Below are 18129 nucleotides of genomic sequence, written 5' to 3' on the forward strand. Positions count from 1 at the left end.
AGTCAATTGCTTCCATTCCAGTGCTCAACTGGTACTTATTTTATCAACCTTGAAAGGATGAAAGGCAAAGTTGACCTCAGCCATATTTGAACTCAGAATGTAATTAGTCAGAAGAAATGCTGCTAAGCATTTTGCCCAGCACAGAAACAATTCTGTCAGCTTGCTATTAATAAAAATAATAATAATCATCATCATCATCGTTTAACGTCTGCTTTCCATGCTGGCATGGGTTGGACGGTTCAACTGGGGTCTGGGAAGCCAGAAGGCTGCACCAGGCCCAGTCTGATCTGGCAGTGTTACTACAGCTGGATGCCCTTCCTAACGCCAACCACTCCGTGAGTGTAGTGGGTGCTTTTTACGTGCCAGTCGAAGCTGGCAAACAGCCATGATCGGATGGTGCTTTTTACGTGCCACTGGCACGGAGAACAGACGAAGCTGGCAACGGTCACGATCGGATGGTGCTTTTTACGTGCCACCGGCACCGAGGCCAGTCGGGGCGGCGCTGGCTACGGCCACGTTCGGATGGTTCTCTTAATAGTAGTAATAATCCTTTCTACAATAGATACAAGGCCTGAAATTTTGAGGGGTGGTGATGGGAGGACAGCAAGTCAATTACATTGACTCTAATGCTTGACTGATACTTGTTTTATTGACACTGACAGGATGGAAAGCAAACTCACCCTTGGCAGAATTTGAACTCAGAATGTAAGGAGCTGGAAGAAATGCCACTAAGCATTTTGTCCAGCATGATAATAATTCTGCCAGCTCACTGCCTTAATAACAACAGTAGACATCAATCTTACTAAGTCTACTAACTATTTAAGAAATGATGATAAACAGGATAATAGGTGCAGCAGTGTGCAGTTAAATAAGGATCCAGGTTCACTCTCCTGATTTGTATAGAACTAGACATTTTTCTTGATTGAAGTAATGGTTAACCATTACTGTCGCTCATTCTCTCTTACTACTATAAACCACAAGAAACCAAATAAGATGATAATCCACTTGATAATTCTCTTTCTGCTATGCAAATGTATGTAGGTTTTAGATTGATGTGAAGTCACCATCTGCTAACATGCAAATAATGGATATAATTCTTCTCTGAGACACAATCCATCTCTTCTGTCTAAGCCATGCTCTTTAAATTTTCCATGAAAGACGGTGTTTGCATATATGTAGAATTCATTCTCCTTATTATTCATCTCTCTCTGTATCACCTGAATATCAACAATAACTTCCTGTTACTCCAGTTCAAAATCTTTTCCACTATTCCTCTATGTTCACTTGTTCTTTATACTCCTCCCTAAACTTCATCCCTGACTGACTCCATACAAAATTCGACTAAGACCTACAAGAAAGTCCTATCATCTATGGAACCATACTGCTACTTGCATGCATGTGTGCATACATGGACACACAATCCCTTTAATTAACTGTTAATGAGTCATTACTGTTTCAGTCACTACTTCACTAATATGTTTCTTCTCCCTTTCTCTTCTATTGTTACATCTATCTCTATCCCTCTGAACTATCTATTTGTCATTTCAATTGACCCACCTTTCACTTTTTGCTGTATTTCACCTTACAGACCCTGCACTAACACTCAGCTTAATACTTCCTCCTCAGAACTGCAATCCTCTTGAATTCCCTACCTGTCCATTTTTTTATCTTTAAATATTGACCTACAGATATACATGCTAAACATCAACCACATCAAGTTCATTAGTCTCAGAAGTCTTGCTATGGTCATAGACAATGCTGCTCTTATTTTGATTAGCTTTTAAAAAAAAACATGTTAATAATGTTTACAATTTTTTGATTTCAGTTAAAAGTTCGTGAACATCCTGTTTTGGGCCCTTATATTGAAGGACTTTCTACATTTGTAGTTAATTCCTTTGAAGATATTCAGGTAAGCCAGTAATTTATTTTTCTACATTTTTGTTCAAGAATTAGGCTCTGTGGATGATCATCTATGCAGCAGTTGGTTGATCAAGTTGGGTGGGAAAGCATGTTCTGGTCCCACATCTGAAACAGCACTACAACATGTTCAGATGTCTTAGATAACATCCAAACAAAGGCCATCTGACTAATTGACAGAAAGTTATTCATTGATATGCTCCAACTTTTGGATTACAGACATGCCATCTCTCTTTGCTTTTTTTATTGCTGCAGCTGTGGCTTCTACTCCACTAAGGCATTTTCAACTCCCTTGTCTCTCCTCCTTTCGTCACCTGCTTCCAGTCTCCATGATAACCACTACACTTAGCTATTTCTCTAGAGAATGTCACATCCCTGGTATTCCCACCTTTCCTTTTTTCTCCACATTGATCTTGCCAGTCTTAGAGGGCCTGCAATGGCCATGGGCACAGCTCCCTTCTCCCGACCAAGTAAAAATAAAAATGCACCTGTATTTCCTTGGTAAGAAGAAGAAAGCATTGATATGAACTGAGACTACAGAGCATTGAGGAGGCAACACAGATTAAGCATATTAGCTAATGGAATAACATTTTTTTTCCCTTGGTAAAGTATGTTGTTTTAATTGTCCTACAACACAGAAAGTAAAATATTTCAATATATTATAAACTAGCAGTATCGCCCGGCGTTGCTCGGGTTTGTAAGGGAAATAACTATATAAGCATTTTTAGAGAGTTATAGCCAAAAGATAGCAAAAAAATGCATTAAAAATTGAAAAAAAATTAGGTAAATTTTTCTTTAAATCGTTGACACATCGTAGATATTTTTAGAGAGTTACTTCCCTTATATAAAAGCGAAAAAAATGCATTAAAATGGAAAAATATGATCGTAATTTTTTTTTAAATCGTAGACTCATCGTAGACGCGCGCTAATACCCTGAAGGGCTCGTTTGTTATTCTGGGTAACTTTCTGTAAAATTATTAAAATTTTGTTCAAACATCGCTATAGAAAATGGGTTATTAGCTAATATTCAATTGGGTATACAACAAAATTTTACGATAGAATTTGTTATTCTGGGTAACATTCTGTAAAATTATTAAAATTTTGTTCAAACATCGCTATAGAAAATGGGTTATTAGCTAATATTCAATTGGGTATACAACAAAATTTTACGATAGAATTTGTTATTCTGGGTAACATTCTGTAAAATTATTAAAATTTTGTTCAAACATCGCTATAGAAAATGGGTTATTAGCTAATATTCAATTGGGTATACAACAAAATTTTACGATAGAATTTGTTATTCTGGGTAACTTTCTGATACCCATAATAATATTTATGGTAAAATAGGCCTTAATTTCATTTAAGGTTGTGGGAAATAACAAACTATCGTTTCTTTCGTTTTGTTTACGTTTAGCGTAACAGTTCGTTTCTGCCGTAATGATTTCAAATGGGCTCATTCGAAAAAGTAAATAGAAATAGCCTAAGGCTTTACCCTTCTGGGAAAGTCTGTGGCTTGGTGCAGTTTCTTCAGAAAAATCACCGAAAGAAACAGTTTTTAAATTTTCACTCCATTCAGGTGCTAATTCGTGTTCTTAATCGCTGTCGGATTCACTGTTTTCACTTTAATAGCTGCCAACTTGCAAAGACAAAGGAGGAGAAAGGTGATAGCGTCAGTGAAACAATTCGCTCCCTTTGTGTGTGTGTGCGTTTGCGTGTGGTGTAAACCAGACTAAGAAAAGCGTTTGACACACACACCAGAATGTGAGTTTTCTGTAAATTTTGCTTAATTGGAGTTTAAATTTTAAAAACTGGACCTGGCATGACGCGATGCATTGTACTCTTAAAATTGCTAGGTAAATTGTAATTGAAGAAATCCTATATTGTAGATTTCTATAACTCCCAAAGGGAGGCAAAAATTGCTAGGTAAATTGTAATTGAAGAAATCCTATATTGTAGATTTCTATAACTCCCAAAGGGAGGCAGATAAAATCTGCCTTTTATAATAAGAGATAAACACTGCTTTGCAAATATTGAATTGATTCAGCCTTCAAACTAGCAAAAGGATTGATAATCCACTCACATCATTTTCCATTCATGATATACTAGCCTAGATTTGTACAACCATTGTTTGCATTAGTGATATATTGGTGTCTTTACAGTCAGTGGAATTTTACATTATTCTGTAAATGGTACCCAAAGCAAAAAGGCTTATAGTTTATTGCAGTGCATTAAATTTCTTTCATAATGGTGATATTAAGATTCATATATGGGGATGATATAAGAATTCATATACATGTATGATATATATATTATTTTAGTCCAGTTAACTGAATTACATAATCTTGTTGGGAGTGGGTTTGAAGGGCCACATATCTTATGAAGAAAAGTGAAATTGTTGTAATCTGAAAAGGAGAGGAAAGAAGAGATACAATTACAAAATGAATGGATAATGTGTCACACATTAATGGAATGTTTTTCAGTAATAAACTTGAATTATATCTTAGAATATTAAAAACATAAAATATAGGCATTGTCTTCTGAGTCAACAAAATTTGTGATTGACATATTTCATAATTAATTCCTTACTAGTGTGATATTTTCAAGTTGTGAACATTCCTTATGAGGACACAAAAGTTAAGTTTCCTTTTATATATGTTAGCTGAAAGGATTAGAGAAATTTTGAAACTTAAAAAAGTTTTATTTTCAAGAAACATTTTTGTATTACTACTTTATAGTAAATTGGTAGAGAATCATGAAATGAAGGATTTGGTTCTAATTTTGTTATAATTTTGGAGAGCTAAGAACGAGATAATGAATCTAACAAAGTGAAAAGGAATGTGCTCTTTCAGAAAATGCTGGTATGAAAGAAAACATTGGTGATGAATGATGATGTAATTAATGTAACAGTCATTTAAATATCTGGTTGTTATATATCAGCTATTAAATATCTACTCTACCTGGTTTTCCATATATTTTAGACATGGATTGTCCTTGGCAGCAAAAATCGTGCTACAGCTTCCACTGGAATGAATGATAAAAGTAGTCGATCACATTCTATTTTTACAATGGTTCTTACCCAAACAAAGGTAATATATAGATATTCTGCATTTTCTTGCAAATATTGAAGTTTAACTTGTATTTATAAATTCAATGATTATTTTTCTTTTATATTTTACAAATGATTTTTCCCTACAACCATTGGCTTACTTGTTGCTGCAGATATCATCTGTTGGCTTTACAGTTTTATTTTCTACTTAATTGAATGACCACTAATCATTCCTTATCAAACAAATCATATAGAAGCATCAAGCTTAACATGAATTATTTGTCCATGAACTCAGTATCAGATATGATATAGGTTAGGATGAATACCTCATTGATATCTAATTAATCCTAACTGAAAAATTAGTTTATCATTATCTTCAGTGCTAATTTGCTATTGTTTTGAAGTTGTTAATTATAGAGGTGATCCCATTAAGCAGCATTCTGGGTAAGGGTTTTCTACTTTAGCATTTGGTTGACTAAAGCCTAGCAAGTAAAATTTCGGAGACAGAAAATGAGGGGAAACCCATTGAAGGGATATAATCAGTTGATCACTTTAATACCTATTTCTTTACTACCCACAAGGGGCTAAACACAGAAGGGACAAACAAGGACAGACAAACGGATTACGTCGATTATATCGACCCCAGTGCGTAACTGGTACTTATTTAATCGACCCCAAAAGGATGAAAGGCAAAGTCGACCTCGGCGGAATTTGAACTCAGAACGTTACGGCAGAAGAAATACCGGTAGGCATTTCGCCCGGCGTGCTAACATTTCTGCCAGCTCGCCGCCTTATCACTTTAATACCATCATCTTGAGTGCTTTTAATGGAATCCACTCTGTTGCAAAAATTCAAGCCAGGTCTTTGATTAAAGAATAATTTCCTTCTTCCCAGCCCCAATCTTGTCTGACTGCTGCAGTGGCATAGCATTGTGTTTTGGTTGCTCTGTGTAGTAACCAGATTGGTTGTCACTCTCCTTAAATGAAACATACTTGAAACTATAGCAATTTCTCCTCCCCCACCTCAAAGTGACTTCCCTCTGCTGTTCACACCCCATATTACACCACTAGGTTGCCAAGAAAATAAGATTGAACTGAATCTTCACTAAGTCATCATCTTGCCTTAAAATTTGCTGTTTACATTTCTTCATCATCATCATTATCATCATGTGAATATTTTTTTATATCACTCTCTCATAATCTTTTTTATTATTTTGTTTATTTTCTCCATTTTTTTTCTACACATCATTTTGTCAAATTTGGATTGTAGTTTGAAGATTTAAATGGTGAGAAGCATGAACATTCCATTTCAAGTAGAATAAACTTGATTGATTTGGCTGGCAGTGAAAGGCAATCGACATCACAGTCTTCTGGGGAGAGACTCCGTGTAAGTAAATTACACAATTCACTTTTTTTAGATATTTTATAAAAAAGCTAAACTTATTAATAATATTTAAAATGAGTATTAAAAATTAATGCTTATTATTTCTGTGTGTATGTTTTGATTTCCAACATCTGCTTCACACATTCCTGTTGAGATTGTGATTTCCAATCAGATACATTTTATTAATTATTATTGCATTGAGTTGGGCTATATATTTTCAAAAATGTTATAAGTATCTTCTGTTGTGTCTGGGGAGAGTCATTTTCTTTTTGTGCCTTATTATTTAACACACTCACCTGTAAAATTTCCACTTTTTTCTTATTTTTATTGTCCTAAAATTTTCGTTGCGTCTTGCAACCTTTTCAATAGTTTTGACTCTCAATAGTTTTGCTTCAACACACGAACTCATATAAAGAATCTTGCAAACCAAATCCAAAAACGAGTTATAAGTATCATTTTCCCATTATTAATCAAATGATTTTGTTGAATATTTTGCTTTCTTAATTAATACTGTCTTAAGTCTATAACCTAAACCCAATCATTTTGAATAAAATAAGCAATAAGAAGATTTGGACTGAAAGTAAGAGAACAAGTGGTTTAACCTCTGAAACTGTTTTTTTGACTGAAACAAAGTCTAACTGTATAATGTGTTCATGATATGAAATTTGTAGCAGATAGAATATATTTTAATAGTCAGGAATATGGGTTGGACAGTTTGATAGGAGCTGGCCAGGCAGGAGCCTGCACCAAACTTCTGTGTCTGGTTTTACAGCTGGTTGGTGCTAGGAAGGGCATCCAACTGAAAAAAAGCCATACCAAAACAGATGCAGAAGTCTGGTGCAGTCCTCTAGCTTACCAGCTCTTGTCAAATCGTCCAACCCATGCCAGCATGGAAAGCAGACGTTAAACGATGATGACATTTATTTTTATATTTTGAGATGGTCATTTTTTTTTTGTTAAATAAACACATGCACCATATATTCATTCTTCACTTCACCTTTATTATTGTTTTTGTTTTAGTAGAACAAATATATAGTGCATGTATTCATTTGGCCAAAAAAAAAAGAGAGAGAGAGAGAGAGAGAGAGAATGATTATCCCAAAATATAACAATATCTGTTTCAACACAATTTTACATCAGGAATCTTGTATAACAAATACAAAAATGTAACTATAACATTTACAATTCATCATCTTCGTTTAACATCCGTTTTCCATGTTGGCATGAGTTGGGCGGTTTGACTGAGGTCTGGAGAGCCAGAAAGCTGCATCAGGCTCCAATCTGATCTGGCAATGTTTCTACAGCTGGATTCCCTTCCTAATGCCAACCACTCTGAGAGTGTAGTGGGTGCTTTTTATGTTCCACCAGCACAGGAGCCAGTCAGACAGGCCTAGCATCAATTGTATTTGGATAGTGCTTTTTATGTGCCACTGGCATGGGGGCTAGTTAGGGGGTACTGGCATCGGTCACTTTCAGTTGGTGCATTTTACGTGCCACTGGCACGAGAGCCAGTTAGTGGGAACTGGCCACAGCTACGATATTGGTTTTACTTTACTCAGCAGGTCTTCTCAAGCATACCATATCGCATGACGCATCAGGGGTACTCTTAACTAGGTCAGACGTGTGGCTGCGATCTCACTTTAATTGCTGGGTCTTCTCAATCACAGCATATCTCCAAAGGTCTCAGTCTCCTGTCATTGCCTCTGTGAGGCCCAATGTTTGGATGTCATGCTTCACCACCTCATCCCATGTCTTCCTGGGTCTATCTCTTCCACAGGTTCCTTCCACAATTAAGGAGTGGCACTTCCTCACACAGCTGTCCACATCCATAAATAATACATGACCATACCAGTGCAGTTGTCTCTCTTGCACACCACATTTGATGTTTATACCCAACTTTTCTCTCCAGGCACTTATACTCTGTCGTATATGCACACTGACATTACACATCCAGCGGATCATTCTAGCTTCATTTTTTTCAAGCCTACACATGTCCTCAGCAGTCATGGCCCATGTTTCACTGCCGTGTAGCATGGCAGTTTGCACATATGCATCATACGGTCTACCTTTCATCCTGAGCAAGAGGCCCTTAGTTGCTGCTACACTCTCAGAGCAACTACTCCCATTACAGACTGGGTTGCCTAGGTAGCAGGAGCTATTAATTATTAAAACATTTTTCCTTGCGACAGAGGAATTTTGTGATATATCATCATCATCATCGTTTAACGTCCGCTTTCCATATTTGTCATATTTGTACATATTTGTCAAATTGCTCTTTGTTATTACAATTTAAACTTGTTTTGTTAAATTTATGTCTACATATGATTTCTATAAGAAATTAATGCAATGAGTAAATTGCACCTGGTACCATTTCTACATTTCTACTCAAGAGAATACCCTCCATCAGGCATTTGCCATATTCTGAACGCCTTGCTTCCCTGGGCATGGACACATTGAAACTCCGACATCTGGCAGCTGACTTGGCAGACACCCATAAAATTATTAACCATCTTACAATCAATAACTCTGAGCACCTTTTCAAACTCCACCTGTCTAACACCCGTGGACATGTTTACAAAGTCAGAAAACAGCACAGCTCCCATGACTTTCGGAAACATTTTTCACGCTAAGAGTTGCTGAAGCATGAAACAGACTGCCGGCATCAGTTGTTAATTATCGGAGCACTGCATCTTTCAAAACTTCCATGCTTCCTGAGATTCGCCAACACTACACCTGATTTTCCCCCCCTCCTTAAACACACAAGCATGTATCTGACTCATACACTGTTCGTTTCCAGACATTTGTACATTACTGCATATACTTTATACGCACTTTTGACAAGTTGTGGTGCACCTGAGCACTGTATACAATAATTTCATTATATATTATATATATATTATATATTTAAATTTTAATACCTAAAACATGATTTTTTAATAAATACTTTTGTTTTTATTGCAGGAAGGTATTAATATCAACAAATCATTGATGACACTTGGTAAAGTTATTTGTTTACTTTCTGAGGTATCTTCTAACGCAAGCAAGAAGAAAAAGGTCTTCATCCCATACAGAGATTCTGTATTAACCTGGTAACTAATTTGTCTTATTTTAAATGTTAACATAAACTTTTACATTTTTCTTTAAAAACTAAGGAAGAATATTTGTAAACGCATTAAAACATGTGTGCATGCAGGGGTATAGACTTAAACAACATGTCTTTAGGGCCTCATCTTTACTTAGACAGATGGGTTTTCTCAAGCGTAGCAAATTGCCAGTCATATCAATCCTTTGTCATATCCTCTGTTAAATTCAACATCCAGATGTAGTTCTTCATCATTTTCTCATGTTTTCCTAGGTCTCGCTCTTCCACAGATTCCATCCACTTCTTTATGCAGCTGTCCTCATCCATATGCATCTCATGATCATACCAGCACATTCTTCTTGCTCAATATGGTACCTCTTATGCTCAATTTTCTGATACCTCTTATGCTTGATTTTCTGACACCTCTTATGCCAAATTTTTCTCTCAATACATTTGCACTTTGTCTTGCATGTATACTGATGTTGCACATCTAGCAAAAAATGTTAGCTTCATTTCTTTCTTGTCTTCACATGTCTTTGCATTCATATCCCACATTTCACTACCATGTAGCACTGCTGTACATACACAGACATCATACAATCTGTCTTCCATTCAGAGAGATATAGACTTTTTTTTTTGCCAACAGTGATAATATCTCTTAACTTTTTTCATCCTATTCTTATCCTAGCAACTCTCCCTCAGTTAATTAGATCACCTAGGTAGCAATAACAACTACCTCTAAGTAAGGTAGAATGTACTAGGGTGCTATCAGTAAGGTAAAAGGTAGCTGTCTAAAAGTTAAGTATTGCTAGTACAAAAGCCTATTTTCTTTGGGGTGTATTATTATATCTTTTATTCATATTAGAATTATACAGCAATTCTACATGGTAGTGAGACGTGGGGCCTGAATGCAGAGGACATGCAAAGGCTAGAGAGGAACGAGGCTAGTGTGGTCCGCCATATGTGTAATATAAGTGTATTTGTTCAATAGTGTGCTAGTGTTTTGAGAGAGAAGTTAGGTATAAGAAGAATTAGATGCTGTGTTCAAGAGAGGAGTGCACTGGTATGGTCATGTGATGCAGATGGATATTGACAGCTCCATAGAGAAGTGCTGATCTCTCAAAGGAGATGGAACATGTAGAAGTGGGAGACACAAGAATACATGGGATGAAGTGCTGAAGGATGACCTCAGGATGCTCAACCTTTCAGATGAAATGACAGAGATGCCTGGCACTGTCCTCCACAGCAGAAGTGTTAAGGCTGTTCCTCCTGGTGAAGACAATTGGCTTGCAAGAGTCCTGTACCAGTGCCATGTAAAAGCACCTAGCATGTTCAGTATAGTAGTTGGTGTTAAAAAGGGTATCCAGCCATAAAAACCATGCCAAATCAGACTGGAGCTTGGTGCAGTTCTCCAGTTTGCCAGCTCAGATCAAACTGTCTGACCCATGCTAGCATGGACAACAGATGTTAAATAATGATGATGATGAATTATAATTGTTATTCTTACTCAATATAACACTCCAACTGTTTTTTTTTCTGTACATTATTTACATTTGACGGATATTTGTCCTCATCTTGTTTGTTGTTAACACAATGTTTCGGCTGATATACCCTCCAGCCTTCATCAGGTGTCTTGGGGAAATTTCAAACCTGGGTTCTCATTCCTAAGGTATTTTTTGTCGTCATCACCACTGCCACTGTTCAAGTCACTGCCTGGAGTCAAACTCGGAATCTTAGGGTTAGTAGCCCATGCTCTTAACCACTATGCCATATACCTTTGGGCAATTATGGAGTGAATTTTAGTGCTTATAATTCTAATATTTTCCTATCCTTCCTTAATACCGGTTCCCATATGCTATTCATATCTGCACTCGGTCTGCTTAGGAGGTTGTTGTGTCCTAGCATATGTGCTGCTTCTTTTAGTTTTCGTATTTTCCAATGGTGCTCTCTGTCTATTATTTTAACTTCATCCCACAGGGGAAGGTGGTCTCCATTTTTCCATACATGATCAGCTATACCTGATTTATCAATACCTCCTCATGTCACAGCTTTGCGATGTTCGTCTATCATTATTTTTAGTGGACGGCATGTTTCGCCTTTGTATAATCTACCACAGCTGCATGGGATGGAGTACGGGTCAGATTTTGGTCATATTCTCTTCTATTGGTGGTTTTATCCGAAGAAGATATTTGCAAAGTGTTGTATTATTCTTGAATACTGTCCTGAAGTCATATGGGCCGCATATCTTCTGTATCTTTTCAGAGAGGCCTTTCACATAGGGTAGACAGACTGTGGACAGTTTATTGGTTTCATCCTCTCTTTTCTTCATACTATCCAAGATTAATAATAATAATAATAATAATAACAATAATAATGATGATGATGATAACATCGAAAAATACCTTAAGAATGAGAACCCAGGTTCGAAATTTCCCCAAGACACCTGATAAAGGCTGGAGGGTATATCAGCCAAAACATTGTGTTAACAACAAACAAGATGAGGACAAATATCCGTCAAATGTAAACAATTTACATAATTCCTCATCTCTTAAATATAGAACTGTATTAGATTATAATGGAATTGAAGGTTTAGATACCTGTGGAGTATCTCCTTCTCGCATTATAATTATTTTGTAGTTTCAAGGAGCTGGAATGGGTCGCCGATTTGTGACATCCGTGCGAAGCAAGGTGATGAGAATGGCTCCTTAGTACATCACACAGTCAATACAATAAATATAAATAGAACAACGCATATATGTGTCAGAGGGAAATAAGAGACACAACCAGGTAGAATGTTTAAGAGAAGATTTATTGATATGTTAACATGTGTGATTGTGTGTGTGTCGTATATACAGAATAATAGACAGGCCATCATAAGAACAAGATGTATGCGTGTGTATGTAGGCATAGATGTATGCATGTTAAGAATATACAAGGATGGCGATGAAGAAGAAACAGTGAAAGAGTCTATAGCCATCGAAGTGAGGAGTAAGTTCATAGATGCAAGAATGGTGAACACCAGTTCGTAGTCAATTGTACACAGTAGTTGAAATACTGTATCAAGAAGTTGTGGCGATAGTGCAGAGTCAGTTGCGGTATATGTCGTATGTGAAGTTGTGGCTGTGATGCTGCTGACTGGGTCACTTGGTACAGGAGTTCTCGCAGGTTGTATATTCATTGTTGATCCATGGTAAAGTAGTTCATGAACAGTGCAGTGTTGTAACCTGGGTGAGTTGTGTACGTAGAGAGATGTTAACTTTAGGACAAATGGTGGCGGCAGAGATGGAGGTCGCTGAATGCTGTTGGACGAAGTTGAGGAGTCTCCATGTGGCTGCTGTTGTGTTGTCACTGGAATTGGCAGTGTCTTGTGTGGTCAGTGGCCAGTCCTTAAAAGGTCTGGAACTGAATGACCTCGAGACAAGGAAAAGTTAAGTTTTTTATAAGGAGTTGTAGGCTCAGCTGAGGTAGAAAAACAGGCTATCACACGTGACCTTATTTGAAGGCTGCGATTGGTTGGGTTGCATATTAGCGTGCGATAGAGCAAGAGACAAATTGAGCCAATACCAACCAATCAGAGTAGTGGACACAACAGTGTCCAAAATGCGGCCGAAGGCTAGCTGTTATCTACTACGTTTGTATGTATATATAATAGAGAGGAGAGGAATTTCACTCAAATATACACTACAAGCTAATTAATTACTATAGAAAAAAGCATTAATCTTCAGATTTAAATGGTATATAAGAGAAATTTTAGATTTTTATGTGTTAGAAAAATTCAAATATTTGTAATTTAATTTTTGGTAGTCATTTTCACTTCTTTTTTTCTTTCAACTTTAATTTTTTCATGAAGATAATTAAAAATACCTTTAAAAATGTTTGTCAGGTCAGTCATTTCATTAAAGAAAAAAGACCATCTATTGTGCTTTTCTTTTGTAATTATTTTCATACAGATACTCATAGTTTTAACAATTTAATTTCTTTATAATAATTTCAAATTTGTTTTCATAGCAAGACCAACTTTCCCAATTTTAAATCATTTTTGGCAAAAACGAAGACATATATTATTAAAAATAATTTCACTGACCCCTTCTCCTTTACCAGAATCCCATACAGTCATGAGCTTTGTAATTCCTTTTCCTATTGATGTTAAAATTTTTAAAATAAGTCAAAATGTCTTTATCACTAATGAATTCCATATAATTATTCCCAGAGACTATTAAAAGAAAATTTGGGTGGGAATTCTCATACAACAATGCTTGCTACCATAAGCCCGGCAAGTATTCATTAGGATGAACTTTTATTATACTGTCAGATATCATTTTAGTGTCACTGAGCATATTTTCTTTCCAAAGGTTGTTAAAAGAAAGTCTTGGTGGGAATTCTCGAACAGCAATGCTTGCTACCATCAGCCCTGCTAATATTCACTGTGAAGAGACTCTAAGTACTCTCAGATATCCTTTTATTGCCATCACTTTCTTTTATTTTATCATCATTTCATTCATTACATGAGAAGTAATACCAAAAATATCAAAGCATCCTTAATTTCCGGTTTTAAATTATTATATATAATTTTTTTTTTCGTAATTATTTCTATTTTTCTTGCAGTTAATGTTTTAGGGTTTAATTTTAATTTCATCATTTTAAAATCTACTTTGTTTTTTTCAGATCTTCATTTTATATTTTCTTTAGCCTATTACTCCTACCTTGCAAATTTTATTGTCTCATTTTAGATATACCATATATTTTTGAGTTGTACTCACTTGGAAAATGCATTGGCGTGTGAGATAGTTTGCTGAATCTGAAGTGATTATGTTGTGGAAGAGTTCGTTTATTTATTTATGAAGACACAAAAATTGTTACATTCACTTTTAGTTATTTCTTAATAGTAATGTCTATTTAAAAAAAAAAAAAAATCTTATTGTCAGGTGGGAAGACAGCATCCATGACTGTTTATAGGATCTTTGAGGTTGAGGGTGGGAGATATCCTCAATCTAGAGACCTGGCTTGAATGCTTGCAAAGGAAGTGAACTCCACCAAAGTTACTCAAAGTACTAGACACTGGTGTTAAGTCAAGTGATGGATCAAGGCAAGAAATTTTGTTGCACTCCTGCGACCTGGTCACTGACACAATTCCAGTGCAGTGAAATTTTGTCAGAAGTTAATCAAGGATTTTTGACACTTCATGATAGACAGTAATACATGAAAAGTAAATATAACAGCTTTGGGGTATTTGTAAGTGGTTAAAATAACTCTTCTACATTGTAATCAAATTATCAAAGAGTGGAAGCTGCAAGAATTTTTGAATTTATTGAGATTTTTAAAAAATGATAGTGGGTTTTTTTTTCTTCTTGTTTTATTATATATTATATTCTTTAATGTGCCTTAAATATGCTCAGCAAGCTAGCTGTATTGTGAATCGTGTCCGAATCAATGAAGATACGAAAAGTAAAAAGATTCAAGGTTAGAGAATTTAGTTTTTTTAAGTTATTTTTAATAATTCTCATTTATATATTTCAAAGTATTTATATTCCAGTTATTGATTTTGGTATCTATCATCATCATCATCTTTGTTTAACGCCCTCCTTCCATACTGGCATGGGTTGGATGGTTTGACAAGAGCTGGCCAGGCAGGAGCCTACACCAAACTCCTGTGTCTGTTTTGGCATGGCTTTTATGGCGGGATGCCCTTTCTAATACCAACCACCCTGCAGAGTGGGAGATAGCAAGAGAGAGATGGCAGTGAAAGGTAATCTCACAATGTACAGGGATCAGAGCATAAATGGGATGGTAGAGTAAGGAAGAAAGAGATAGATGGTGGCAGGTGCCATCAAGGTATTGCCAAGGTGGGGGTAGGGGAATGTTGTAACTGGTGAGAACCTGGGTATATAGAGGGGGTGGGGAAAGCAACAATACAGTGAGCAGGGTAGTGAGGACAGGATTGAAGAGTGGGAGGTAATCGTAGTGTATGAAGAGGAAATGTGAGGAAAAGAAGAGATAGTTTTGGAGAGGAAATGTAATTTGATTTGTTGGGGTAGGGTGGGTGGAACACAACACTTCTAGAACTCAGGTTCACTGATGTGGGTGGATCTTCTCTAGAACCTCTTATTGCCAGATATCTCAGTCCATTGTTATTTCCTCTGTGAGCCCCAACATCCTGAGATCGGTCCTCACCACTTCATCCCATGTCTTCCTGGGTCTCCCTCTTCCACAGGTACCATCGACTTTCATTTTTATATATTTAGTGATCTTCACATAAAGGGCGATATACTGTGCTTGTGAAAACCTGTCGAGCCAAGTGAAATTGTAGTCATGGCTGATGCCAGTGCCGACTGCCTGGCATGTAAAAAGCACCATTTGTGCGTTGGGCCTCGTGGAGGCAGTGACAGGTGTCCAAGACCTTTGGCTATACACTGCGCTGTGTAGACCTGCCAAGCCAAGTGAAACCGTAGTTGTGACCAGTGTCAGTATCAGATCAGTGGCACCTGTGCTGGCAGCACATAAAAACACCAACTACACTCTTGGAGTGGTTAGCATTAGGAAGGGCATCAGCCATAGAAATCTTACCAAATTAGATCGAAACCTGGTGCAGCTCTTCAGCTGACCAGTTTTCAATCAAACCGTCCAACACATGCTAGCATGGAAAACAGATGTTAAATGATGATGATGAATTCTATTTATGCATTGAAGAATGTCAAATCTTGTTCAGAATCAATCCATGATTTAAAACATATACCTAAATTTTAAATTTCAGTCATTTCATAATTCATATTGTAAGTATTTGCATAAAACTGTATTTTTTTTTATTTGTCATAACGGTAAAGAAGAACAAAGCCTATTTTGTGATATTTAGACTAATATAAGACGATTACTTTGTTTTCTGTGCACATGCAATATTATCGTTAATATACAGTGAATGTTTCTTAAATTCTATGTTCTTTGAAAATAGCTCAGCTTTGTGTGTTTCAAGGCAACTCATCACTGATGAAAGTAATTGCATTTATGAAGATGGCATTCCTTCAAATTCTTATTTTTATATTTCTCATCAAATCATCATATATAATTTGATATTTTGTAATCTCTTACAGAGCTTTTAGACGAGATTGAAAGGCTAAAAAGACTCACTTCAAAAGGTAGAAATATTGAACATGAAATACGTTTGGCAGAAATTACTTCTTTGCGTTCAGAATTAAGTGGTAAAGAAAAGGAGCTGCAAAATTTAAAAAGGTTTGTTTAATTGTTAAAATTTTCTTTCTTTACTTTAAATTATCAGTATCATTGTTTTAACAATTATTTTAATAGAATACAGTTGATCTTCATTTTTTTGTTTATTATTAAATGAATTGTGCATTTTAGAACTTGGGAAATAAAGCTAACTGAATCCGAGAAAATGAAGAAAAAACAGCTTGATATACTTCAGGTATTTACTTTCGTTATATATACTTTTAATTTAAATGATTATTTTTAGATTTGGCAGTGTTTACATTTACTGTGTTTCCGAATGCTAAATTAAGATTTTCATGTCTAGATTGTTGTTGAGCAGGATGAGAAAGTAGTCTTAAGTATTCATTGCAATTTTTATATGTTGTACAATTTTTCTCTTTGATTTTTCTTTTCTCTTTTACTATGTTCCTCATATAATCAATTAGGAAGCCTAGAAAGGAGTTAAGAGATATTTATGGTTTTGCTTATGATTGTTAACTGAATCAATATTAACCATATTTTCCTTTATTTACATATCATTTGATGACTACACCCCACACTTGTACAGTTTTAATTACAGCTGGAGCATGTAAAATGTTTAGTTTGAGAGGCCTGCAACTTTACTTGCTTCTCCAGGTAGTACTAAAAGCATCTCTCTTCTAAGAACTGTATTAACCATTTCGTTACTGTATTTATTTTGAGATGTTCTGTGTTTCTTTCAATTAGTTTAAATATAACAAAGAATTTTCACCTTACTGCCACTTGTGCCGGTGGCATGTGAAAAACATTCGAGTGAGGTCGTTGCCAGTGCTGCTGGACTGGCTCCTGTGCAGGTAGCACGTAAAAAACACCACTTGAGTGTGGCCGTTGCCAGTACTGCCTGACTGGCCCTCGTGCCGGTAGCATGTAAAAGCACTCGCTACACTCTCAGAGTGGTTGGCGTTAGGAAGGGCATCCAGCTGTAGAAACTCTGCCAGATTAGATTGGAGCCTGGTGCAGCCATCTCGTTCGCCAGTCCTCAGTCAAATCACCCAACCCATGCGAGCATGGAAAGCAAATGTTAAATGATGATGATGATGATGAATTTAATATAATAACTTAGTTATTATTCAGCTAGTGTAAGGAACATAAATTCTGACTATGGTTTGGTGGAAGATTTTAATTCAAAACTTATGAAAACAAGACATTTGTACTTAAAGCCAGTTTCAGCCAGGTTGGTAACGAAAGGCTTAAAAGATGTTGGGCTTGTTTAATCTTGTCTCAGTTAATATGGGATGCTACAGATAATGTTTGGGAGCATTGTTAATTATCAGAACCAGTGAGTGGTTATGTAAGCAAGAGAGAAATAGTTGATTATTTCAGGTTCAGAACTCTACTGTCACTGAGTACTGACAGCCAATAGAGTTGACTGTCAGTATTTGGCAATGGCCAAATGCAGCTAATTTTAGAGGTTAGATCCCATCTTCAGAAGCTTAATTTTATGCACTTGGCTAGTCAGGAG

General features: G+C 36.1%; 1 protein-coding gene across 1 annotated transcript in view; it reads left to right on the top strand.

Moving 5' to 3' along the window:
* The window catches only part of LOC115219167 (kinesin-like protein KIF14), a 61592-nt gene that overhangs the window by 10344 nt on the left and 33119 nt on the right, over window positions 1–18129 (top strand). Inside the window, exons 5-12 of the mRNA XM_029789277.2 lie at window positions 1826–1909; window positions 4896–5003; window positions 6233–6349; window positions 9308–9435; window positions 13781–13879; window positions 14815–14888; window positions 16514–16652; window positions 16782–16845. Coding sequence (XP_029645137.1) covers window positions 1826–1909; window positions 4896–5003; window positions 6233–6349; window positions 9308–9435; window positions 13781–13879; window positions 14815–14888; window positions 16514–16652; window positions 16782–16845 — 813 coding nt within the window. The remainder of the gene's footprint in view (window positions 1–1825; window positions 1910–4895; window positions 5004–6232; window positions 6350–9307; window positions 9436–13780; window positions 13880–14814; window positions 14889–16513; window positions 16653–16781; window positions 16846–18129) is intronic.

The sequence above is a fragment of the Octopus sinensis genome, linkage group LG1 (assembly GCF_006345805.1).
Source record: "Octopus sinensis linkage group LG1, ASM634580v1, whole genome shotgun sequence".
In the NCBI taxonomy this organism is placed as follows: domain Eukaryota; kingdom Metazoa; phylum Mollusca; class Cephalopoda; order Octopoda; family Octopodidae; genus Octopus; species Octopus sinensis.